The sequence below is a fragment of the Lemur catta genome, chromosome 1, assembly GCF_020740605.2.
Source record: "Lemur catta isolate mLemCat1 chromosome 1, mLemCat1.pri, whole genome shotgun sequence".
Lineage (NCBI taxonomy): Eukaryota > Metazoa > Chordata > Mammalia > Primates > Lemuridae > Lemur > Lemur catta.
In genome coordinates, this window is record NC_059128.1 from 25,459,399 (window position 1) to 25,484,654 (window position 25,256).

Genomic DNA, 25,256 nt, shown 5'->3' on the forward strand with positions numbered 1-25,256 from the left:
TTGTTTAAATTTATGGGGTACAAAGTGATGTTATCATCCATGAATACAAGGTGGAATAATTAAATCAAACTGGTTAACATATCCATCACCTCAAATATTTAACATTTTTGTGGTAAGAACATTTGAAATTTATTGTTTTAGCAATTTTGAAATACATAATACTCTAGTATTATTTACCACGCTGTGCAACACAACTCAAAAAAAAGAATAAAACATTCTTCCTGCCTGAGATTTTGTACCCTTTGACCATGATTTAAAATTTTAAATGAGACAAAATATCATTTTCAAAATAGCATCCAAAAGTGGATGTATTTAACCATATTCAGCTCATAATAGAGCAAATGTGTAAACAGAATAATAATTCATTGTCCTACATGTTTAACAAACTGCTAACAGAGAAAAGTAGTTGAAGAAAGGCAGAGGAACACCGTCTTAAAAGAATTAGAACCGAGGGGCTCCATAATCATCGGGCATCCGTTCAATATTGTATCTGATCAGGATAAAAAATTAACACTGGTAAGAAAGATGGGTACAGAACCACCTAAAAACCTATGCTTTACTGACTGCAATACTCTTACCCCACTGTGAATTCTTTTGTCAGTGGGAACATTTTGGAGGAACATGATAATGAATGATTTACATTTAAAAAAATCTAATTACTAATTTAAAAAACTTTCAAAAAAGATATTTCTGACCAAAAATACTAAGCTTGCTTTAAATTACTGCTTTGTATTTAAACCAGTACATTTCTCTATTTCTTCTAGTAATCTTATTGTAACAATTTAAATGTCTGACTCATTACTAAATCCTATCTTTATCTTTTGCCCTTGTTCTTGCTACTTCTTTTCTTCAAATTTAACTATGTAAACATTTGACACAATAATTTCTTTCACATCCTCTATAACCTTATCCCCTGACCTCATTTTTAATTGACATCAACTATATACTTCTAATCCCTTTCCCAAGAGAAATTTCTCACCTATGGTTAGAAATGTACATGATAGGAACTCCAGGGATTTTCCGGATTCTTCGTTTAAGGTCTCGGTCAACTGTGGCCACAATGTAACACTTGTGCTGTAAGAGACACAGACTGATTTTCACATTGAGCTGAGTACACTTAATGACTATTGGATAATGGCACAACCACTGACTAGTTTGGAGAATCATTCATTTTCACAGTGAATAGCTGGAGAAAGCTGTAACAATTTGCTGAGTTACTATTATGATCTAGTTCATATTTATAAAATATATAACAAGATGCCTGGGCTGAAAGTAGTCTTAAGAATCTTGAGGGAGAGAACAGAAAACTATTTATAAGCTGCAAGGTGTTTTCTGTCTCATAAGTGGAAGAGACTTTCGCATCTGAGGCAGGCAATTCCTGAGTTTTGGGACTCTACGCACATACAAAGTGCCTTAGATTGGAGGGCAGCTCTCTTCTGTCACTGGATCCTGGGGCTTGGACATGCTCTGAGGCCTCCTAGTGGTAGAGGTAGGCTACCCTATGGGCCAAGAAGCCAGAATAAGATCTTCAGAACCTGAAGTTTAAGCCTAGTAGCTCTAAAAGCAGTAACAGTTGGCTGTCAGTTGGAAGTTATTTTATATTTTACTTTACTTGTGTCATATCTGAATCTCTCACTGAGTTTTATAAAAAGCTGCAGCGTGGTGTCAGCTGCACTGTGGGAAATGAAGGGAATGCTGGCCTCACCCATGAGATAGAGTGGCTAAAGGGATGGCCATGCAGTTACCAGATGAAGATTATCCTCAGCAGATGTTCTGGTGGTGCTTGACAAGGAGGCCAGAATAGAAGAATTAAAAACCTGCTTCTCTAGGGTATGTGTGAGATAGCACACTGGGAGACTCTCAGATATAACTGAGAGACACTTTTGGGTTAGGGATGACGGACAGGAACACAATTCCTGCAATGGGAATAAGTGGAAATGTAACTATTTTACATATCCTACATTAACTCACTTAAACTATTTTAGAGAGATTTGTGAAATAAAAAATCAGTAAGTGTCCTGAATTATTCAAGAGATAACAGTTTACCTTTTCTTTTAAAGTGCAAAATAAACATTTACAAACTGATGATACCTGAGTTACTCTCTGTACTAAGCAGTCATCTGCATAGGTTCCTTTGTGTGTGCATGGTAATCGTTCAAATCTTGGATCCTTGGCAATCCTGTAGGGTTATAAAAGTGGATTAAAGCAAACATTCAAGCAACTGGATGATTTTCTGAGTCTCAGTCAGTGAAATAAAAGTAACACGACCTCAATGGAGATTTTAAAGCACCTGTCTCCTCCTAAAGCTTATCCTCTGTTTGGAAAGACAACTCACAAGGAAGGGAATTAAAGCTTACTGACAGCTGGTGTGCCTTAAGTCATTTCATTATTACAAAATCCTGAGCTATTATGTATCCATTTTACAGATAAGAAGACAGTTTCAGAGAAGTTAAATCAATTTATTCAAAACACAGTTGGGAAAAGCCAGGATTCAAAACCCAACCAATTTTAACCTAACCATTTAACCTTTAGGAAGTTGTCTTACAAAAATGTACAAGAATACAGGCACAAGGATGGTCACTACAGCACAATTTATAGTAGTTAAAAACTGGAGATAATCTAAATATCCATCAGCAAGGTAAAAGTTAAACACATTTTGGTGCCCCTATCAAGAAAAAGTGAAGTAGAGCTGTATGTACCAATGTGGATGGATTTATACTAAACTGCTGAATAAACAAAGCAGGCCAATGAATAATATATATATAAAATATGATTCACTTAAGAATACAAATTTATCTCCCTAATACTCTTTATCTAGATTTGCAACTGCCCAGAAAAAGGTCTGGAAAAATATATACCAACCCTTCTCAGTTGTCACTCTTGGGGTAGAAGCAAAGTGTGAAAGTGGAGGAAGATTTTTACTTTTTATTATATATATATGTTTATATTGCTGCACATAAAAATTCAAACACATATTATTTTCATATAAATTTGAAAAAGACGACCCTCAACTCTGTGATTCCTGGAGCCCTTCTCTTTCTATTGTATTTCACAATGACAACGAGTCACTGAAATGAAAAAAATATGTGTATAGGGACCAAGTGCAACAAAAATCTTCCTCCATATTGCAGTAGTTTGGTGCTAGGTCAATACGGCTTGGGTGTATTTATGAAAAAATGACATGGAGATGAAATAAAATGAAGATGAAAGAATGCACCAAGCTATGTGAGTATAGGCAGGTAACAAACAGGCACCAGCCACCTGTAAACTGGTTTGTTGGTGTTCAGGGAGAGTGAGTGCAACTTTCTGGCTGGGGGAAGGATTTTCATAGAGAGGAGAGTGAAACAGGGCTGGAAAGAGTCTCCAATACCAGGCTGATGAGTGTGACGACATAGGTGATGTGGACTCATTAAAAGATTTCTGAGCAACAGAGTGACACAAGCAAAGCTCTATCTTGTGGTGTGGAGGATACACTAGAATGAAGAGTTGCTGAGAAACTAGGTAGGCAACAATCTAAGATTTTGCTCTTTTGGTCATCTATTTACACCTGAAATCATTCATCTTCTCTCTACAAGCTCTTTCCCCAAAATATACCAATATGCTCTTGTATCTTTCCCATCTTAAAAAAAAAAAAAAAAAGTAAAACATCTTTTTACTTACATCCCCCTCCAGCTAACACCCCATTTCTGCTTCTCTTGATGGCCAAACTTAGTTCTTCCACTTGGTGCCTCTATTTCTCACCTTGCATTCTTTATTTTTGTTATTTTAAAAAATTGTCCTCTTTCCCCCTTTTAATTTGAATTATTTTAGGTATACAAAAGAGTATAAAGAATGCCCCCCATCTAGTTAATAAATGAAACATTACAAATAAAAGTTGAGCCCCCTTTCCAATTCTAAAGTCTTTCACCTCTCCACAAGTAACTATTATCCTAAATTTGACATTTGGGATTTCCACATGTCCTACTATGCATGTATGATTACATATGTACATACAATGTAGTATTGATTTGCCTGTTTTTAACCTTATTTTTTTTTTTTTTTTTTTGAGACAGAGTCTCACTTTGTTGCCCGGGTTAGAGTGAGTGCCGTGGCGTCAGCCTAGCTCACAGCAACCTCAAACTCCTGGGCTTAAGCGATCCTACTGCCTCAGCCTCCCGAGTACCTGGGACTACAGGCATGTGCCACTATGCCCGGCTAATTTTTTCTATATATATTTTTAGTTGGCCAGATAATTTCTTTCTATTTTTAGTAGAGACGGGGTCTTGCTCAGGCTGGTCTCGAACTCCTGACCTCGAGCGATCCACCCGCCTCGGCCTCCCAGAGGGCTAGGATTACAGGCGTGGGCCACCGCGCCCGGCCTCTGTTTTTAACCTTAGATAAATGGTATGCTCCTGCATTTTTTCTTTTAAGAGACAGGGTCTTGCTATGTTGCCCAGGCTGGTCTCAGACTCCTGGGCTCCAGTGATCCTCCTTCCTCAGCCTTCCAAGTAGTAGCTGGGACTATAGCACCATGTCCAGCATTGCTCTTGCTTTCTTTAAATTTTGCATTGTTTTATCCATATTGGCACATAACTCTAAGAGGTTCACTCATTTCACTCCTGTATAGTATTTTATTCATAAGCATTCCACAATTTAACCATTCTTTTTTTAATGGACCTTTTGGCTGCCTACAATTTTTTACTATTACATATGTATGAAAATGTCAATAATTCAATATATTTATGTGACTTTCTCTATGGCAGTCACCCTTTTTTAAAAAACTAGAACACACTATGAAATGCATTTTACCTAGCACACAGTATACACACATATACATACACTATAAAAGTGAAAAAGATTTTGTGAAGCAATATTCAACCTTTACTACATATGATGCACACAATACTTTATAGTTTATTATATCACTGATTGTACCCATTAAACTGATTTCACAACCTAAAGATTGTGATCTCCAGGTTGAAAGACAATGTTGTAAGAGTATGAACAACCTTGATTTTACCAGATATCATTGTTAAGTTGCTCTCCAAAGTGACATCCAATTTATACCCTGAGTAGCTGGGTATGAGAGTTCCCACTGCTCCACAGTCTCAACTATTCTTGTCATTGTCAAGCAGATTTTTAAATTTTTGCCAATCTAATGGTGATAAAATAGTATCTCATTGTGAATTTAAGGATTGTCTTTTTCTTATGGATTTGTAGAAGTTCTTTATACATTTTGAAAAGAAGCATTTTGTTGATTATATATATGTTACTAATATCTTCTGTCTATACCTTGTCTATTTATTTTGTTTATGGCATCTTTTATTATATAATATTCAATTTCAATACAGTCAAAAGATTAGGTTTCCACTATGGTCTGTATTTCTTAATAAATTTCTGCTCACCCTCAAATCATTAAAATGTTTTCTATAACATTTTATACTAAGAGTTTAGGTAGTTAATCCAACTGGAATGGATTTTTATGTAAGTGAAGTAAACATAAAATTTTCTTTCTTTCCACAGGGATAATCAATCACTTTCCCACTGATCTAAATAATTCTACCACTGTAATAAGTTCCATTTTCTTTTGCCTATAAGAAAATACTTTTAGATATATATAAAATAAAATAAAATTCACTAACTATAAAGTTAGTTAAATGAGTTTTTACAAATTTATATACCCATGTAACTTCCTCCACAATTGAGATGTAGAACACTTCCATTACCACAGAAAATTCCCTGTACCCCTCTACAGTAAATACCCTTTTCCTAGCCTTGGCTCCAGGCAACCATTCATCTGTATTCTTTCCTAGAATTTCATATAAATGGAAATTCATTTCTGGAGTGATAGAAATGTTTTAACTCATGACTACCATGGTAGTTCCACAACTGTATACATTTGCCAAACCCATCAAATTATACAAGTAAAATTGATGAATTTCGTAATATATAAATTACACCTCCATAAAGGTGATCAAAAAAAAAAAAAATCCATTGGTCTCACTCAAGCGATTCTTTTCTTTTTTTTTTTTTTGGTGGGGGGTGGTGCAGGGGAGGACAGAGTCTTGCTCTATTGCCCGGGATAGAGTGCTGTGGTGTCAGCCTAGCTCACAGCAACCTCAAACTCCTGGGCTCAAGGGATCCTCCTGCCTCAGCCTCTGGAGTAGCTGGGACTACAGGTGCAAAACCACAACATCTGGCTAATTTTTTCTATTTTTAGTAGAGACAGGGTCTCACTCTTGCTCAGGCTGGTCTCGAACTCCTGACCTCAATCGATCCTCCCACCTAGGCCTCTCAGAGTGCTAGGATTACTGGTGTGAGCCACTGAGCCTAGCCCTGGTCTCACTCAAGTGATTCTGTACTTTGAATGTGCCCTTTACTTCTGTATGATTTTATAATATCAGGCATTAATCATTTGGAAAATATTAATTCAATGAGGCACATAGATCTTCCAAATATTGACATTTTTCATTATATAATATAAAAAAAAGAATCACACTCAATATCTCTATTGGTTTCAATAGAAAGGTATTTAGTATTGGGAATGTGATAAGTTCAGTTTTCCAAAACTCTAATTTTCCCCTGAAAGCTTTAATTTTACCACTGGCAACAAATGTGAGTTGTTTTCCTTGAAGTGACAGGCTCACTGCCATTAATTTTTGAGAAAATATCTGCCAGATATCAAAGTCTGAATAACCAGTGTTTGTTAGTTGTTCTTTCACATAAAAATGATATTCCATGAAAAAGTAGCTGGTTTAGCTTACAACTCAAACAAGCACACGAATGCTTTTCAGTGAGACAACCTTTGTCCTTTTGTATGAAGTGCTTTATGTATACTTCACATTTCATCACAAAGAATACTGATATGTACTGGAGGGTCAAGATTTAATAAAGTTAAATTTTACTGCTTCATCAAGGACATTGTTAAATGACTCTGGTTTTTTGTTTTTGTTTAAGACAGAGTCTCACTCATTCACCCTGGGTAGAGTGCAGTGGCGTCACTGTAGCTCACTGCAACCTCAAACTCCTGTGCTCAAGCAATCCTCCAGCCTCAGCCTCCTGAGTAGGTGGGACTACAACACGCAGCTAATTTTTCTATTTTTAGTAGAGAGGGGGGTCTTGCTTTTGCTCAGGCTGGTCTCAAACTCCTGAGCTCAAGCAGTCCTCCTGCCTTGGCCTTCCAGGGTGCTGGGATTAAGGCGTGAGCCACAGTACCTGGCCAACTCTGGCTTTTTAAAAAAAAAATTGCCTGTGGGTGACAGTGAAGAATACAATTGCTAGCATTGTATGAGTTCACTGCCTTGATTTATACTAAGGCATTAGCAGTTTTGCCATCAGTGCAAATGTCAACATTGTGACAAAGGCAATGTCTTTGCACTGTCATGAAAATAGTTTTGTGAATTCCCCGCAAAGGTCTCTGGGACTCATAGGGTTCGCAGATACACTCTGAGAACACTTACCCTAAATTTAAGGGTGTTTTCTGGAGTAAACTCAAAATTTAAAATGTGAATCCTTTAAGTGAGAGATTCTGAAGGAGACATCTAGATAGCAAACTAATAGAAAGACAGTTTCTAACTGAAAATCTAGAGGAACTTAAAAGGAGGCCCACAAGACCAGTACGGCTAAAATAACTTAGTTCAAAGAACTTCAGATTAAAATTTTCTAAACTTCCAATATTTGCTTTTTAAGTCATAAACAAGCAGCTTTGTATGATTTTTATTTAAACTAATTAGCCAAGAAACCTCGGGACAGCAAACAGATGGAGGGTCAAAAGAACCTTCAGTATACCAATCTAGAACAAATCTAGTCTAGCTACTTCCTACCTGAGGGCCACTCGATACTTCTGCCCCAATTTCTCAATTTCAGCCATTACACAGTCAGTTATACAAGGAATACCTGCCAGGAAAAAAAAAAATTAGGAACAGAACTTATGAAGAAATTATCTCTGAATTATATCCTGTTCAGAGTCTTTAAAAGACCCAAGAGACTTCTGGAATGACAGCAGAATTAGCACACTGAAATGAACAATAAGAACTAGAGAAGAAAACCATGTTTATACTAGGGAACTGCCCCAACCCCACACCACAGATTCCCAAAAGTATCTGTCATAAACATATTTGGTGGAAAAAAAATTGGTTCCTGTCATTATATTAATAAAAAAGTTCTAGGTGGAAAAAAATTTAAATGCGAGCCAAAAAAAAAAAAAAAAAAACCAACCATGAAATTAACCAGAAAATGCAAATTTGATCACGTAAAAATAAAAACCTTCTGTCAGAAACAGAAGAGCCAAACAGAAAGCTATAACAAAGTCAAAAAACTAAACTGAGAGGAATATTCCCACAAATTTGTCAAACAGCTAATTTCCTTAATATACACAGATCTTTTAATAATAGCTTATAATTATGTGCTATGTGCCAGACATCGTTCACCTCTAATACTGTTCACTGTTATCATTGTCACCATTTTATACAGGAGGAACCTGAGGCACAAAGAAGTTAACTAACTAGATAGCAAATGGTGAAGCCAAGATTTGAACTGAGTCTATCAGGTTACAGACTGGGACCTTAACTATCATGCTATATTTTAGTTCACAGAAGAGGACATACAAATGGTCAATGAGACTATAGGTGCTCAATCTCACTCTTAATTGAAGAGATGCAAAAATCTTTGCTACTTAGTGGAGTAACAAAGATTAAACAGATTAAAAAGCCCAATATTGAAAAAACTCAATATTGGGGAAACATATCATCATACTAAGTTTGTAGGTGTATAAATTGGCATAACTATTTGAACATTTTCATTTTCATTATTTGAGGGCAATTTTACAATACTTATTAAAAATATACATACCCCTTGATGTTGTAATATAGCTTCTAGAAAATGTGTCCTAAAGAAATACTCACATTCTCACACAGAGACATATTCACAAAGATAATCATTATAGCCTTGTTTTATAATATGATAAAAATTGGAAATAATCCAAATGTCGAATAGAATATTAGGTTTAAAAAATTATGTATTTAAATAGAATAATATATAACTTAGAAAAAGAATGAGGTCCATCTATATATACTGACATGGAAAAATGTTCAAGATATATGTTCAATGTAAAAAGCCAGGAGAAATGAATAACCAAACTGTGGTTACATTGTATGGATAACCAATCCATACAATGTAATTCAGTAATAAAAGGAAATGGAGTACTGATACACGCCATACATGTGTGACCCCTGAAAACATTATGCTAAATGCAAAAGGACTAAATAGTATATGATTCCATTTTTATGAAATGTCCAAAATTGGCAAATCTATAGAGACAGAAAGTAGATTAGTGGTCACCTAGGGATGGGAAAAGAGAGTAGGGGGAATGATGGCTAAAGGGTTGGAGGTTTCTTCTTGGGATAAAGAAAATGTCCTAAAATTGGTGATGGGTATGCACAACTCTGTGAATACACTAAAAGCCACTGAATTGTGCAGTTTAAAGGGATGAATCATACAGTATGTGAATTACATCTCAATAAAGCTGTTTTAAACAAGAGGAAAAATAATAAGGTATGATCCATTTCTATTAATAAAATAAACAAAAATAAACATTCTCTCACACAGATTATATATGAATTTTTAAAAAATTTCCCTTCTTGAGGAAAAGCATTACAGGGAACTTTCATTTTTTATGCTAGATTTTATTTACAAATACATTAATACTTTTGAAAGTAGAAAAAGCTAAGAAATTTTAAATGAAAATACAATGACCAGAAGAAAAAACATTTGTAAAATAAAGGCACTAAGTCAGTGAGACCAGACAGTCATGGAATCAGAGGGCAATGCATGCTTTAAGAAGATCAATTTCAGAGCCATGTGGCAGTGAAGTGAGCAAAGACTTGCAACTGGAGTAAGGAGACAGGCCCAGGAAGACCACCATAAGGAAAGGAAAAATAACAGCCAACAGTACTCATGGACAGAAAAGAAACCTTATGGGAAGTGAATCATCCTCCCTTGTTGGACTATCAGGTAGAAATGGAAGGGACCAGGAACTATGAAAAGGTCAAAGAGGCCTCTTCAAGGGAAGAGGAAGATAAAGGCCTTCCTTGAGGTATAAAGGCAAGCAGAGCAAATATTTAAATAAGCATTTAAATAAGCATATTAAAACAGTTAAAGAATCTCCTAGGTACTGAATTTGTACTGTTCTTGAATATTTTTTCAACCTTTGCTTTGAGGTGCTGTTACACAGAAGACTGCAGAAAGTGGTATTTTCCTTAATAAATTTATTTTTAGAAAAGGCACAGTGAGAGCATTTAGCTGTATACATTATAGCTGTATTCTAAGGTACACGTATCTAGTGAAAGCCTAACTATAGGACTAAAGTTATCCTGATTAAAGTTCTCCCTAGAGATTAAAGTTCTCCCTAGATACTATTGGTGGAGCTACAGAGTCAAGGAAACAATTCACCTCCAAAGGGCCACATTTTGACCCTCTATCTATTTCGCTGATAAATAGGTCACAGCATTCCTGAGGAAGCAGCTCAGACAATTATAAGAAATGCCATGGAGAATATAAAGAGCCTATCAAATTTAGTGTCTTTCCCCATACAAGGCCACCCAAGGCCCATTCTTAGAGGCCCAGTAGCACCACAACTTCGGATTATTATTTCTAAATGATTGTTAGAAAAAGAATATGCATACTGCTTCAAAAAGAAATACAGAAAGGCCTATAAGAAAAAATAACTGTCCTTTGACCATTTCCCATCCCACCAATTCTGATCCTCAGAAAAGACTATTTATTCCATTAGCACCATTTTTCTCACATACCGGTTACTTTTTTTTTTCTTCTTTCTCTGAGACAGAGTCTCGCTCTGTTGCCCGGGCTAAAGTGCCATGGCATTAGCCTAGTTCACAGCAACCTCAAACTCCTGGGCTCCAGTGATCCTCCTGCCTCAGCCTCCTGAGCAGCTGGGACTATAGGCGTGTGCCACCACATCCAGCTAATTTTTTCTATTTTTAGTAGAGATGGGGTTTCATTCTTGCTCAGGCTGGTCTTGAAATCCTGAGCTCAAGCAATCCTCCTGCCTTAGCCTCCCAGAGTGCTAGGATTACAGGCGTGAGCCACCGGGCCCAGCAATAGTGGTTACTTTCCTCCTAATAAACATATACACCTAATAAATGTATGCAGCCGTTCTCACATTTATTAACTTTATGCATTTAAAGATTTTGCTCTCGTATACCCTTCACACATCACTTACTTTCATCTTTTCATCTTCTTGGTAATAACAAATCAATAAGCAACATTTACATTACTATCACTCAGTAAATGTTGTTCACTATATAGTATCCCTTAAAAATTAAAGAGGAAGGTGCAAATTTTTCCTTTGATTTCAATAATTTATTCTTCATGGCAAAGTAGAAGTCTAATTTTCATTTGTACCTTTAACTGGGTGACTGGAAAATATATGACTTTAAACCTACCACAAATGTAACAGATCTTACCATGAGAAAGTTATTCCCTGATACATGGCCTAAATTTTCTCATTCCCACACATGGTACTGAAGGAAGATCATGTGAGGGAGGGGATACCCAAATAAACAAAGGAAATCTATTAATGGTAAACTGCATACCTAGGTGTAAATAAACTACCTCAGATCCTTTGTGGTACAATACAAATAAACACCAGGAATACATACACTTAAGATAAAAGAATATATATGCTACAAAATATAATAGATTTTTATTTATGTAGAATTTTAAAATAGAAAATTCCCCTTTTACGTTTAAAATTGATGTCCATAATGATAGTCAAAGCACTCTGTTTTCTGAATTCTGAAAGTTAAACTATTCTGTCAAGTTTGCATTAGATTTAAATTCAGAGAATATAGTTATTGCTATAGTGACCGCTGCAAATTAAATGGCCAGCAATTCAGTTAACTGGAACCCCATCTCCCTCTTTTAATATATTTGAATAAATATGATTATCCTATATAAATATTGCAGAAATGTAAAAGTATGATACTCACACTTGGCATACAGACAGTCCATCATTGACTGTACTAAGTCCAGTTTGGCTTTAATGGAAAAGTTGATAAAGTTGGTATCAACCAAGATATGGTAAGGTGGGCCCAGCTGTGTATTATATTGGAAGAATAAGCAGGAAGGGTGTTGGGGGCTGAAGGTAAAACAAAACAAGAACACAAAGTAAAGTTTACATTGATACTTTGGTATCAACAAAAACAAGAAGTCTCTGCTTGGAACAGTTCACTATTGATTAAACTCTTCTTTTCTTGTTCATTGGAAATAAATCTTAAAAAGGAAAGCAAGGACATAACATTACATTTTTCTTTTCTTTTTTTTCAGTAGAGACAGGGTCTTGCTCTGTTGCCCAGGCTGGTCTCGAACTCCTGGACTCAACCTATCATCCTGCCTTGGCCTCCCAATGTGCTGGGATTACAGGCATGAGCCACCACACCCAGCCGCAACATCACATTTTAATCTCAGGTCCACTAGTACACTTCACCACAACTTTAAAAAAGCAATTATTCAACCAAGCTCTTCCTCTAGTAGGAGCAGAATAGCCATGGGCACAGAAGGTAGAATACAGCTATTATGAATGATCCTACAGCAAGTTTGCCATTCTCATAGGACCCTAAAATGTTTGTATGGAATTTGGTATAGGAGAAAAGTTTGTCCAGTGTTAGGATTATATACCACAGCAAGGCCTGTATCTCATCTAAATACCATGTCTAGGTTGAATGTGACAGTGATTCTAAATGTTAGTCCATGGACCAATATCCATCTGTGGTAATATATCCATCACTAATCCAGGGCAAAATGAGAAAAATAAGGAAAATGTGATGAGGTTTTCATAAAGTTAAATGTACTTATTTAAAAGGAATAATCTTTATTCTGAAAACACACGCTTACTTTTCTTAGTGATACAATTTCTCTTTTATGAAATGCTGCTGTGTTTAAACAATGGCAATTATTTCTTTTAAAAGATTCTTGGCAAAGAAAAAAATTAATAATCCTAGATTATATCTCCAGGATTTTAGGGGAAATTTTATTGCTCTATGAAATTAAAAAACCTACAAATCATTGCAATTGGTATGTGTTCATCAAGGTCATTTTCATTTGCATAGTTGTGTCAGACTTACCAGCAAAGGATTGAGTAAATCAGCTCAGTGAATGAGCTCAGTGAAAGAGACATTTTAGAATGTCTCTTTTAGTTTTAAAGGAAAACTTACAATTTTTGATTACTCACACTTCTCTTTCCTTCAGTGCGCTGGGATCCTTCTTTTCTTTCTTTTTAGGTTTTAATCTGTCTTTTTCTTTACTAGGAAAAAAAGTAAATTAAATCCAAGGAAGAAGAGAAAACCACAGCAGTTATAATCTCATTCAAAAACCAAATGTTCCAATGTTTTTTGTCTACAGAGGTAATCCTATTTTGTGACTTTTTTATGTTAATATCGGCATACATCTTCGGAGCAATTAACTGTAGTAGGAAGTAGCCTGAAAGTATTATAATTGATACATAAAGCCAATAATGCATAAAAATTGTTAATGGGTAAATAAATGTTGGTTATACTACCATTTCCTTCTTAGTCAGAATCTTTCATATCAAGTATCAAAATCCACTTCCAAGCACTGGGTAAATAAGCTGATAGTTATCCTCTGAAAACCCAGATGTTTTAACAGTAGGGAGGGAAAGCGTTACCCCATATGCCTCTTATAAAGGGCTAAAACGTAAAAACACATTGTACAAAATGTACTTGTAATTAGAAAGAAAATATTATCATTGAGGTATCATGTCTAAAAATTACATAAGAAATCCATACTAAAGGCTAAGAAGAATAACTCTGAAGGCTCCAATGACATTCTTTTGTTCTGAGACTCTTAAACACAAGGAAGATCAGTCCTTATTTAATAGCTATGCCTATTCTTCACTGAAGCAGGGAGGCTATTTAGATTCTCTTTATAATAAGGATTAGCACTCCAGTTTCTTCTTACACAGTGATTCTTATAAGATTTATAAAATGAAGATATCTGGAGTTTTCCCATTTTTCTCTGTCAAAAATATTTGAGTGTCAGGCACTAGAGACACAAGACAAACATGGTCTCTGACTTCACCATCTTCCAACAATGATATTTTTTTCTGGGAAATGTAGTAATGTAATGATAAGAACATAAAGATAATTATACCCATCTCACAGAATTGTTATGAGGTTTAAATGTTATGTGGTAGATAAACCATACAACAACAGTGGAATAAAGTGAACACTTAAGAAATGTTTAATTCCCATCACCCTTCTCAGTGTAATCGCTCAGCAGCTAAATGACTGTTATACTTGACAACTATCCCATGCTATATAAATCGAAGACACAATAATATCAGAACCAAATAACAACAAAAACTTTTACTACTTATCCCCTCGTGATTCTTATTACATCTGAGTAGTCTAAGAACCCAGTTGATTCCGGACACTCACAGCCTCTGATCTCTGAGACTAAGCATTCGCTTCATGGTCGCATACTTCCTTGTCTTCTTTTGCTTCCCCTTGAAACAGAAGTTTTAGAGTTAAAAGATTTGGAAATACACTGCATCTTTTCAAGTCTCTTCTCTTGTCCACTCCCTTCCCTTGTTCCCTCAAATATCCACCCCCTTTCTCCACTCCCTAAAGCATAACGGGCACCGTTCGGAGCAGTTTAAGAGCCAAGACTAGAATGAAAATAAGCAAGAGGAATTCTGAGAAAATTTCGCCACAGGCTGACTCCCTCCATTCCTGCCCCAAATCGGTCTGACAACTACCCCGACCCTCCTCTCTCACCATGCTCACGCCACACTCCTGTTTCTTCCGGAATCACCAACGGCGCGACACTTTTACGTCATTCACATACTGCTTCCGGCAAAGAATAGCCCGGAAGCGGAAACCGCTTCAGGAAAAGGAAAAGCCTTGAGCCGGTTCTCAGGCCGAGTAAAGACCAACACTGGGGTCTCTTGGGAAGGTTGGGAGACGGTCTTCTTCTGAGTGCTGCCGCCGCCTCCCAGGACCACAGAGCTGGGACTTCGGTACGCTGCAACCCCCTGCTTGGGTAATGTTTCTTTCCGGCCGGAAAGAGAGCCAAGAAGACGTGCTTGCACCTGTGTCCCAGAGAGAGGGAGGACAAGAGTAGAGGGTTCGGAATCCTGGGGCGCACAGTAGTTTTGGGGAACACATTCTCCCCATTCCCCAGTGCTGGGTAATCGAGTCTCTACCGCCCAACCCTGAGGCTCTGGTCTCTACTTGGTTCTCCTAGCTGGCATGGAGCTTTGTATATAGTGTATTCGTCTCGGTGAAAAGAGAGATAAAGCAGCGCTTGAGCGCCTTCTTTAGACTATCACTAGAAAATTGGGGCATCAGCTTGACTATATCACGATTTACCAAGCCGGGAAAATGGTGGGAAACAGTTGACATTTATTGTGAAGCCTTGGTATGTCATCTTTAAAGAAAAAGAGAGAATTTGTGAGAACAAGAAGGGAAAGGTTACTGCCGCTTTTTTGAGTATCTGCTGTGTACTCCTGTGGTTCTTAACCTTTTGGAGATCACTTACTTCTTGACGGTTTGTGGAAAGCCAGGGACAATTCTTTTAAAAATGGGCACGTACACAATTTGTGATACAGTTTATGAGTCTGGAGGACTCTGAGGCCCATCCATGGACCCTTTAGGTTCTGTAAACTTTAGGTTAAGAACCCCTATCCTGTACACTGCACTTGGCACTTTATTCATATTACCTTCTTTGTCCTTCACAATAACTTAAGTACCCCCATTTTACATATGGGGAAGCTGAACCCCAGATTGTATTCATGGGTCTATTTGAGTCTGTTTGATCTCAAAGCTTGTGTTTTTCATATTGCACGATGCCGTCCTAGGGTATGGAAGCCAAAAAGATTATCAGGTTAAAAAAAAAAAGAAGGTGATCATCGTATAGCCCTTACTGTGAAAAAAGGCGTATGGGTTAATATGAACTTCAGAGTCAGACTGCTGTGCCTTGTACTAGCTGTATGATATTGCACAAGTTAATCTGTGCCTCAGATTCTTCATCTGTAAAATGGAGATAATCATAATAGTACCTGTCTGATGGGGGTGTTAGCAGGACTTATGTTATCCTATTCATAGTTAAAATGTGAAGTGCTTAGAACACATTACCACAAAGTAAACCCAAGTTTTTCTATTATTATCATTGTGTGTCTTCCAACTTAAGAGTATGTAGTAGAGTTGTAATTTTATGCCATTTGTATTTTAATGTAGTTGCACTAGAACTTGAATTAATAAACTTCAGCAAGTTTATTAAGTTTTCATGTCCTGAAAAACTCCATTGCGGGGCGGTTTCTTATGTTGATTTGGGGGTAGGCATTACTGGTCTTCTGCTTCTCCTTTCTGTTTTGGGTATGCATGCATTTAGATAGCTTTGTAGTTCACATATCTGTAGGCTCTGAATTTTTGATGCTGAAATAGTTTTATTATTGAAGCATCTACAGATACTGTATGCGCCTCCTGCTTTACCCCATTTGAGGTCACTAGAAGTTCCTAATCTTCAGAAACAGCTTGTCTCTGCCAAGGTATCATTCGTGGGTAGAGCTAACAGTGACCACTTTTTTGATGCACTTTTTGGTGATTAGGCAATACACTTTTTAAGTAAACATGGTCAGTTTTTTTTAAAACATATGGGGACTGATTAGCATTATATATAGGTTCAGAGGAAAATTGCGTATGATTAAGTAGTAATTTGCATTTAAATTCAGGCACCAACAGAAAAATACTCTGTTTATGTGCACCCTGAAGTTGGAATCCATGAACAATAACAATTTTTTTAAAAAAGCAGTTTGTAATTTCTATTCTGAGAATTTTCTGATTTCCTTGATGGTTAACACATGATAGGGAGTTAAATTAGTGTTGGAACACCATGGGGGATGAGAACATACTTAGAAAAATATGTTTTTGTTGCTTTCTAATTGTATTGCAATCTAAGATTTAAAGTACTCAAATACTCTATAGCATTCTTTGGTGGGGTTGGGAAAGGGGGAGGTGGTGTTGATTTGTGTTGGATGGGAGCAGAAAGTAATTGCTTTTGGGCACATACTTGTGAGGAAAAGAAACGATTTTAGTCCTTCTTAGCAGTCAAGAGGGTTGTTTTGTATTTTTCTGCAGTCTTAAAGAGAAAAAATCGCTCAAGGTATTGGACCCACAGTTTGAACACATAATTGGGCTTGGACTTCATTCCATTCACTAATTGGTCTAACTTAGTAATTTAAGTTGATAAATTTCTTTATAAAATTATGGATAATGAAATATTTCCTAAAGAACATCTTGTATTTCAATGTTAGAAAGTTCTAGATAGAGTCACGTTTGTAGCCATCAAGAGAAAAAAATTAATCTGAAGATATTTTCTCCATTTTCAAGTTACAGTTTTTACATTTTTTTTATAACTTATATGACATGGCTTTTTTCCCCCAGCAGACATTTATTGCTGTTAATTATTTTTCAATTAACTTGACTGCCTCCTAAATGTGGTAGCATAGTATACAGCATGTTCTGCTCCTTAGGCTTTGATATTGAATTAGTTTGTAAGGATACTTCATAGGTAAATTACTGCTGCATGTTCATTCATTTAGAAAGCATTTTTTGAGAGCCCATTCTGTGCTAGGCAATGTGCTAGTTACTCTTCAAGACCACAGTCCTAGGCCAGGTATGGTGGCTCATGCCACTAATCCTAGCACTCTGGGAGGCTGAGGCAGGAGGGTCAATTGAGGTCAGGAGGTCAAGACCAGCCTGAGCAAGATCGAGACCTCATCTCTACTAAAAATAGAAAAAAATTAGCTGGGCGTGGTGGTACGTGCCTGTAGTTCCAGCTACTCTGGAGGCAGAGGTAGGAGGATCACTTGACCCCAGGAGTTTGAGGTTGCCGTAAGCTAGGCTGATGCCACTCCACTCTAGCCTGGGTGACAGAGCGAGACTCTGTCTAAAAAACAAAAAAACAACAACAAAACCACAGTCTTGTATTGGAAAAAGACTTATCGTAGGGGGCTGATTAGAGGTATGTGACTTGAAATATTTTAAAGGAATTACTCTACCTGTTCATCTTTCTGATAGTGGTTCAAGTCAAAGTACTGTTGTGTAATATTTAATACTATCAACTTACTATGTAACCCATCAGATTTTATGACCTTAATGGATTCTACTATATAATTTTACCTTTCAAATGGCTTTAGCTATTAACTAGCTTAGGTTTAAATTTCAGTTATTTTTCTGTGTTTTTTTTTTCTCTGAATGGTTTCTGAATACTTAGCCTTCACCAATATTCTTTTGTGTGGTAGTTTTCAAACTTTTGAGGTTGTTTAACCTTATTGCAGTTTGTGTGTGTGTGTGTATGCATGCATGTGCACATCTGAGCACTCAATATTGTCTTATATCACCATGATAGTGTTTTCTTGTGGGACTCTTGACGCCTATTCTACAAGATAGGGTTTAATAGAGAGACATGAGCATTGATTTAGCTATTAGAAACTAAAAAGGAATGGTAGATAACATGTTTTGTCATTTAGTGTGACTTGAACAGAACAGACTTGAACAGATTTTTTTTTTTTCTTTTAAGAGACAGGCCCTCAACTATGTTGCGCAGGCTGGATTTGAACTCCTGGGTTAAAGCAATCCTCCTCCCTCAGCCTCCTGAGTAGCTGGGACTACAGGTGTGCACCACCATGCCTGGCATGATTTTATGTGAATTTTTCTTACCTTAAATAGTTAAGGTATTTGCATTATGTTTTTCAGAGCTTATAGCTAAAGCATTCATTTCAGTGCAATTTGCCCATTAGTGTTGAGTTGCTAGTAGTCAACATCTGTTAATTGTATTTTCTATTTATGGTAGTTTTTGGCCAGAGATCAGATAAAGATAATCTAGTAATATGCAACATACATTTTCTGTAGTGTTCCCTTGCTTTTATCTGGAGATCCAGCTCACATTATTTTAACCCCTCTCTTGTCCACTTTGGGAAGTTCAAATTCAAGGATACTGCTTTGTGTATATGGTGAAGCTATTAGGAAAAGAAAGCAGTTAAAAGCTTCCAAGGTTGGTCTAGTTTTTTCATGTTTTCATGAAGAAAGAAACCCAATGGGGCTGTGCAAATGGTTTATAGAAAGGGGTTGGGTAAAGTTTTAAAGTTTTAGCCCAGCATTACCTGAATTGGGGCAGTGACTAGGGAGGCACGATCAAAATCCTAAGGGGGAGAGAGAATGTAAAGTGGAGGATCATATGTAATTAAAAAAATTTTTATTGTGGAATAATTTTAAATTTATAGAAAAGTTGTAAAGATAGTACAGAGTGTTCCTGTGTATCTTCTACCCAGCTTCTCCTAATGTTAGCTTCTTGCATAACCGTGGCACATTTTTCACATTTAAGAAATTAACATTGGTACAGTACTGTTACCTAAACTATAAACTTTATTTGAATTTCACAAGTTTTTCCACTAATGTCCTTTTTCTGTCCTAGGACCCAATTCAGAATACCAGATTCCAGTTAGACCATGTGTAATTTTGATAAATAGGTTGGGGTTTCCAATGAGTGCTTTTTCTGTGCTGCATATGTGGTCCAGTAATCCCCTCTGCCTAGTGCTGAAGAGTGAAAGTCATTGACCATGAGAATAACTAATACTGCATAGGTAGTTAGTGTTTTGTATTCTTTGACTCCCAGAGCATTGTTAACTCTGTGGAAAAGTTGGCTTTGCTTCCAGGAGGGTGATGTGAAGTTTCCTGAGAAGTGAAGAGCTGATGCTGATTAAGGTGCCCATCCTCATCTCGTAGATTTTATAATACTACATGGAACTATAACTATGTAATTATTTGTCCATCTTCTTTACTAAACTGTGTATTTCTAAGGGATAGGGGACTGTCTTACTCATTTTGGAATCCTGAGGGTCCAACATATTGCTTGGTATGTGGTGGGTTCTTAATACACATTTGTAGAAATTAATAAATCCTTGTTTGGTAACATTGATTATTAGGTCAACAGAAATTTTGTTTTGAGTAAGTAAATGGTGAGTTTCTCCAAATTGAGCCATTTTAGGTTGTCATTTCTGTGGATAGTTAATGCTTATTTAAGGTTGCTTTTCCTTTGACTTATATAAGTAATTTATTTTCCTTAAAAATAAGAGTAGAATTGAAAGTAATGGAGGGCAGTAGAGGCAGAAATTTTGTTAGCTTCTAAGTATATGCATGACCATTCCAGTTCCACCCGACTGGGCTGCAGATCTGGCTGTTTGCCTGCCACTTCATGCACAGTTAATGAAATAACAACTTCCTAGACTTATTGAGGGAGACGGCTTGTCAGATTCAGAGAATTAGTTTTAAAATCTTTCTGTTATAGCCAAGATTTAGTGGTCCAAGGTCACCTAAGCATAAAAGCTGCCATGGGATGGGAACATGGGGGCCTCTGTCCTGAGTCTGTGGACAGGGCACACTGTAGAGTCAGTTTTGTATATAGAAAACGCATCAGGATAGGAGGGAGCAGTACACTGAAGCTAATATTTTCTAGATTTAGAGTAAAGAACGGGACAGAGACATAGATGAGCCAGTTTTCTATTTTTTTTCCCCCAGACATCCCACAAAGTTACAAAATGAGCAATGGTAAATTGTCACTTCTTATTCTCTGTTTTACTGACATTAGCTTTGAATCCCTTTTTCCTACTTTCTCTGAACTGTGCTGAGAATGAATGGCAAACTATTCTAGGGGACAGTTCAATATAAGCTATGCTTTTGTATATACTATGTTTTTATTTCATTTTGAGTCTAAAGAACTCTGGCTTGTTTTAAAGAGAATGGTGCAATAGAGAAAATCCAAACTGAATTAAGAAATGTAGAATTACTTTTGTCTTGGCCGGGCGAGGTAGCTCATGCCTGTAATCCTAGCACTCTGGGAGGTCGAGGTGGGAGGATCACTCGAGGTCAGGAGTTCGAGACCAGCCTGAGCAAGAGTGAGACCCTGTCTCTACTAAAAAATAGAAAGAAATTAACCTGACAACTAAAAATATATAGAAAAAATTAGCCGGGCATGGTGGCACATGCCTGTAGTCCCAGCTACTCGGGAGACTGAGGCAGTAGGATTGCTTAAGCCCAAGAGTTTGAGGTTGCTGTGAGCTAGGCTGATGCCACGGCACTCTATCCCGGGCAACAGAGTGAGACTCTGTCTCAGAAAAAAAAAAGGAATTACTTTTGTCTTGGTCAGCTTAGCCTTTATAAAGCTAAATTTTAACTTACCCAGTGAGTGATTATAACTTTCTCCAGCCTCCTCACAGGTTAGAGTGACTCAATGTGGTAAGAATGATCTTTAAAACCTCTTTAAAATTAAAATGTAAATATTAATAATTTATTGTCCTCAGCTTAACCTCAAGGTTTCGGGTTGTGGAATTTAGTTGTTTTAAGAACCAGCATCAGGGGTGCAGAGGTTTTGTATAGATTTGAGGAGAACTGAGGGACTAAAACCTTGGCTAAATTTAGGCATGCCATTTATTAGATTGAAGAGGGGGAAAATCTGTTAAAAGATAAAAATCTTCAAAAATAAACTATAACTTAAATAGTTCATGCTAATATGGGGCATTGAATTTGAAAGAAGCAAAAGAATAATAAAACTGAATAATTATGTGATAAATGGAATGCAGGAGTTTTAAAAAAAAATTGTTAAAAAATTTGATGAGAGATTTTCTCTTGTGAAACTTTTAGATGAATTTCCAGAAGAAAACAGGAGAAAATCTTTGTGACCTTGAGTTAGGCAAAGATTTTTTTTTTAATAGGACACAAAAACACAAACTATAAAAGGAAAAAAATGACAATTTGAATTTCATCAAAGTTAGAAACTTTTACTCTTTAAAAAAAAAAGAGTTTATTTTCTGTTAAGAAAATGAGGCTGGGTGTGGTGGCTCACACCTGTGATCCCAGCGCTTTGTGGGATAGAGGCAGGAGGGTCACTTTAGCCCAGGAGTTTGAGGCTGCAGTGAGCTACAATCACACCACTACACTCCAGCCTGAGTGACGGAGCAAGACCCTATCTCTTAGAAGAAAGAAAAGAAAGAAAGGAAAGGAAAACCACAGAAAATATTTGCCAAATGTAAATCTAGTGAAGGACTTGTATTTAGAATATATAAAGAACTCTTACAACTCAATAGTAAGAGGAACACAAGCAGCTTAGTTTAAAAAAATGGCAAAACCCTGACACTGTGCATTATATACATGTAATAGATTTTCTCATGTACCCTATAAATTTTCACAAATTTTAAAAAATGACAAAAGATTTGAACAGATACTTCATCAAATAAGCTATACAAATAACCAATAAGCACATGAAAAGATGCTCAGTATTGTTAGTCCTTAGGAAAATGCAAATTAAAACCACAGTGAGATACCACTTCACACCTATTAGAATGGATGAAATTTAAAACTTCAACAATAGCTGGAGCTTTTGCGCATTGCTGGTGGAAGTGCAAAGTGGCATAGCCACTTTGGAAAACAGTATGACAATTTCTTTTCTTTTCTTTTTTTTTTTTGAGACAGAGTCTCACACTCACACTGGGTAGAGTGCAATGGCGTCATCTTAGCTCTCCGTAACCTCAAACTCATGGGCTCAAGTGATCCTCTTGCCTCAGCCTCCCGAGTAGCTGGGACTACAGGCGTGCACCATCATGCCTGGCTAATTTTTCTATTTTTAGTAGAGACAGGGCCTGGCTCTTGCTCAGGCTGGTCTTGAACTCCAGAGCTCAAGAAATCCTCCTGCCTCGGCCTCCCAGAGTGCTAGGATTACAGGTGTGAGCCACCGTGCCCAGCCAGTATGGCAGTTTCTTGTAAGTTAAATATATACTTACCATATAACCCAGCAATCCCACTCTTACATATTTAACCAAGGGAAATGAAAACGTGTCCACACAAAGGCATGTACTTGAGTGTTTGTAACAGCTTTATCCACAGTAGCACCAAACTGGATATAACCCAAATGTCCTTCATCTGGTGAATGAACAACCAAATTGTAGTATGTCCATTTAATGGAGTACTACCCAGCAATAAAGAGGAATGAACTACTGAAACATGTAACAACATGTATGACTCTAAAACCATTATGCTAAGTGAAAAAATGCCACACACACAAGAGTTTATTTTTCATATTATTTAAATTTACATGGCATTCTGTAAAAGGCAACACTACAGTGATAGATAGCATGTCAGTATTTGCTCAGGGACGAGGGGGAGGAGGACTGACTGTAAAGGAGCATGAGGGAACGTTTTGGGAATGATAAAATGTTCTATATCATGACTGCATTTTATGCGGTAACCTTATACAGTTGTCAAAACTAATTATACATACTAAATTATTGATATTTACTCTTTATAAATTATACCTCAATAAAGCTGATTTTAAAAAGTTATGACAAGATTTTTTGCCAGCAGTTTATGCAGGATTAGAGAATGGATTCAGATTAGTTTAGATCTGAATTTATTATAGGTACTAAAATGATTTTGAAATAATAATATCACTGAATTGAGTTGCAAAGAGCTTACTAGTCATCAGTGTTAGGTCAAGTTTAGGTTAATATTATTAATGAGATGGGAAAATATATAAATTTATTGAAGAAGTTGCTAGATCAGAAAATGAGAGTCCCAAATAATTCAGGAAGAAAACTTGAAGGCCAATTTTGAGTCCCCCCTCTGGCATCAATCTTTGGGTCTGATACTGTTGACCACTAGTCATTTTCTTTTGCCTCTAATAAACCACTTTTACCATTTTTTTCTCCTCTGATTATTCCTTCTGATTTTTCTTTGCTAACCCCTCTTTTTTTTTTTTTTTTTTTGTTAAGGTTGATCCCTCAGGGTTCTATAATTAGTCTTTTTCTTGGTCTGCCTGCTTTCCACGGTGGTCTTTTCCATAACCTGTGTCTTCAAGATGTTGATATCTCTATAGCTTTACGTGCTTATTTCTATTTGTCTGGTGGATATATTCACCTGATTATCCTATAGACACCACCTCTGGACAGGATGCCATCCCATTGCAGGGTGAACTTATACGCAGACCCACAATTCACTCAGATTGGGACCATGTAGACATGTCAATGAACATAGCATGTACATCTTTGGGATGTGGGAGGAAACTGGAGTACCCCACGAAAACCCACACAGACATGGGGAGAAAGTGCCAACTCCATGTAGACAGTGGCCCTGGCCAGAAATCAATTTTATTTTTCCTCCTCAATGTTATAATGAAACAAGGTTGACCTGCTATAAGTTGTCCAAGATCACTCAGTAGTAAGATTCACACTCTTAACCACTACTTAGAATCAGTCATCCTAATTTGGCCCCAAGTGGTCTTTCTAAACACTTTGCTTTCATAAGGCTGAACTTTTCATCACTCCTTATTTTGACTTGGTACTTTTACCTGTGCCATTCGTTCTGCATAGGATATTAGTCCCCCCTCCCATATGCTTACTCATTCTTAAGTAATCAGCTTCATTGTCTCTACTGTAAAGACTTCTCCACTCTTCCAAGCAAAGTTACCTTTCCTTCCTCTGCCTTCCATACTTCATTTATTCCTCTTTCATGGCATTTGCCACGTTGTACTGCCCATGTCCCACAGTGGAGGTATAGCAAGTTCATCAAGGTTAAGAAAGGACCCTGTCTTATTTATCCTTGTGACTTTAGCTTTTAGCAATCAGCCTATCATACAGCAAATGCTCAAGAAATGTGAAATGAATGATGCAGGAGAACCTAAAGATGTTGCTAGTAAGTGAATTACAGAGTGAAATGCAGCATAAAGTTTTCACAAATGATTTTAGGCAAAGAGAAAATAAATACAGATGTCTAGGGATGGGGAAAGATAGCAGAAAAATGTCATTTAAAATGTGAGTATATGGGATGGGTGATAATGCACAGTAGACCAGAATTTGAGTGGGGAGTGTAGTGCTTTTCAAACTTTTTGGCTCAAATACCTCTAGTGGCAGAGGATAGTGGATATGTAACCCCTTGGGGGCTGGGAGCAGGACCTGCCCGAGCGGCCTTTCTACATCAAGTAAAAAATACCTATGAACATTTTTAACATAGCCATGTTTTATCTTTCGAAATTCATGCAAATATTACATTCTATTTTATTATTATGAGCTTGTTTTAATATGAAAATACTTTTTTCTTCCCAGTCACTCTTCACCTAGTAAAATAGATGCTGCTGGAACATGTGTCATTTATCCTCTGGCTTCTAGTACATTTTGGTATGCCTCATATCCG

The 25,256-nt window shown here is 36.8% G+C and overlaps 2 protein-coding genes across 4 annotated transcripts in view; one reads left to right on the forward strand and one right to left on the reverse strand.

The window, feature by feature from the left end:
- Positions 1–84: 84 nt before the first annotated feature.
- FCF1 (FCF1 rRNA-processing protein) lies at positions 85–14,849 on the reverse strand. Its single transcript, XM_045563879.1, has 8 exons — positions 14,793–14,849; positions 14,454–14,521; positions 13,229–13,300; positions 11,988–12,136; positions 7,803–7,875; positions 2,092–2,179; positions 980–1,074; positions 85–490 (listed from the first exon to the last, which is right to left on the reverse strand). The coding sequence occupies exons 1-8, from the start codon at positions 14,793–14,795 to the stop codon at positions 442–444; spliced, it is 597 nt and encodes a 198-aa protein (XP_045419835.1). The 5' UTR covers positions 14,796–14,849; the 3' UTR covers positions 85–441.
- A 57-nt stretch (positions 14,850–14,906) lies between these two features.
- AREL1 (apoptosis resistant E3 ubiquitin protein ligase 1) overlaps positions 14,907–25,256 on the forward strand; it is a 38,854-nt gene continuing 28,504 nt past the window's right edge. For 2 of the 3 annotated variants that reach the window (XM_045563891.1, XM_045563909.1), the window contains exon 1: positions 14,907–15,034. The gene's annotated coding sequence lies outside the window, so the exon portion shown is untranslated. Of the gene's footprint in view, positions 15,058–25,256 lie in introns of all 3 variants that reach the window. The other variant, XM_045563900.1, reaches the window with a different exon arrangement.

Bases quoted from the DNA above. Each gene is read 5' to 3' on its own strand.
- FCF1 (XM_045563879.1), bottom strand. The intron at 12,137-13,228 runs GTGAGTAATCAA...TTTTACCTTCAG, and splicing joins GCACTGAAGGAAAGAGAAGT to CCCCCAACACCCTTCCTGCT. The intron at 491-979 runs GTGAGAAATTTC...TATCCTGATCAG, and splicing joins ATGTACATTTCTAACCATAG to ATACAATATTGAACGGATGC.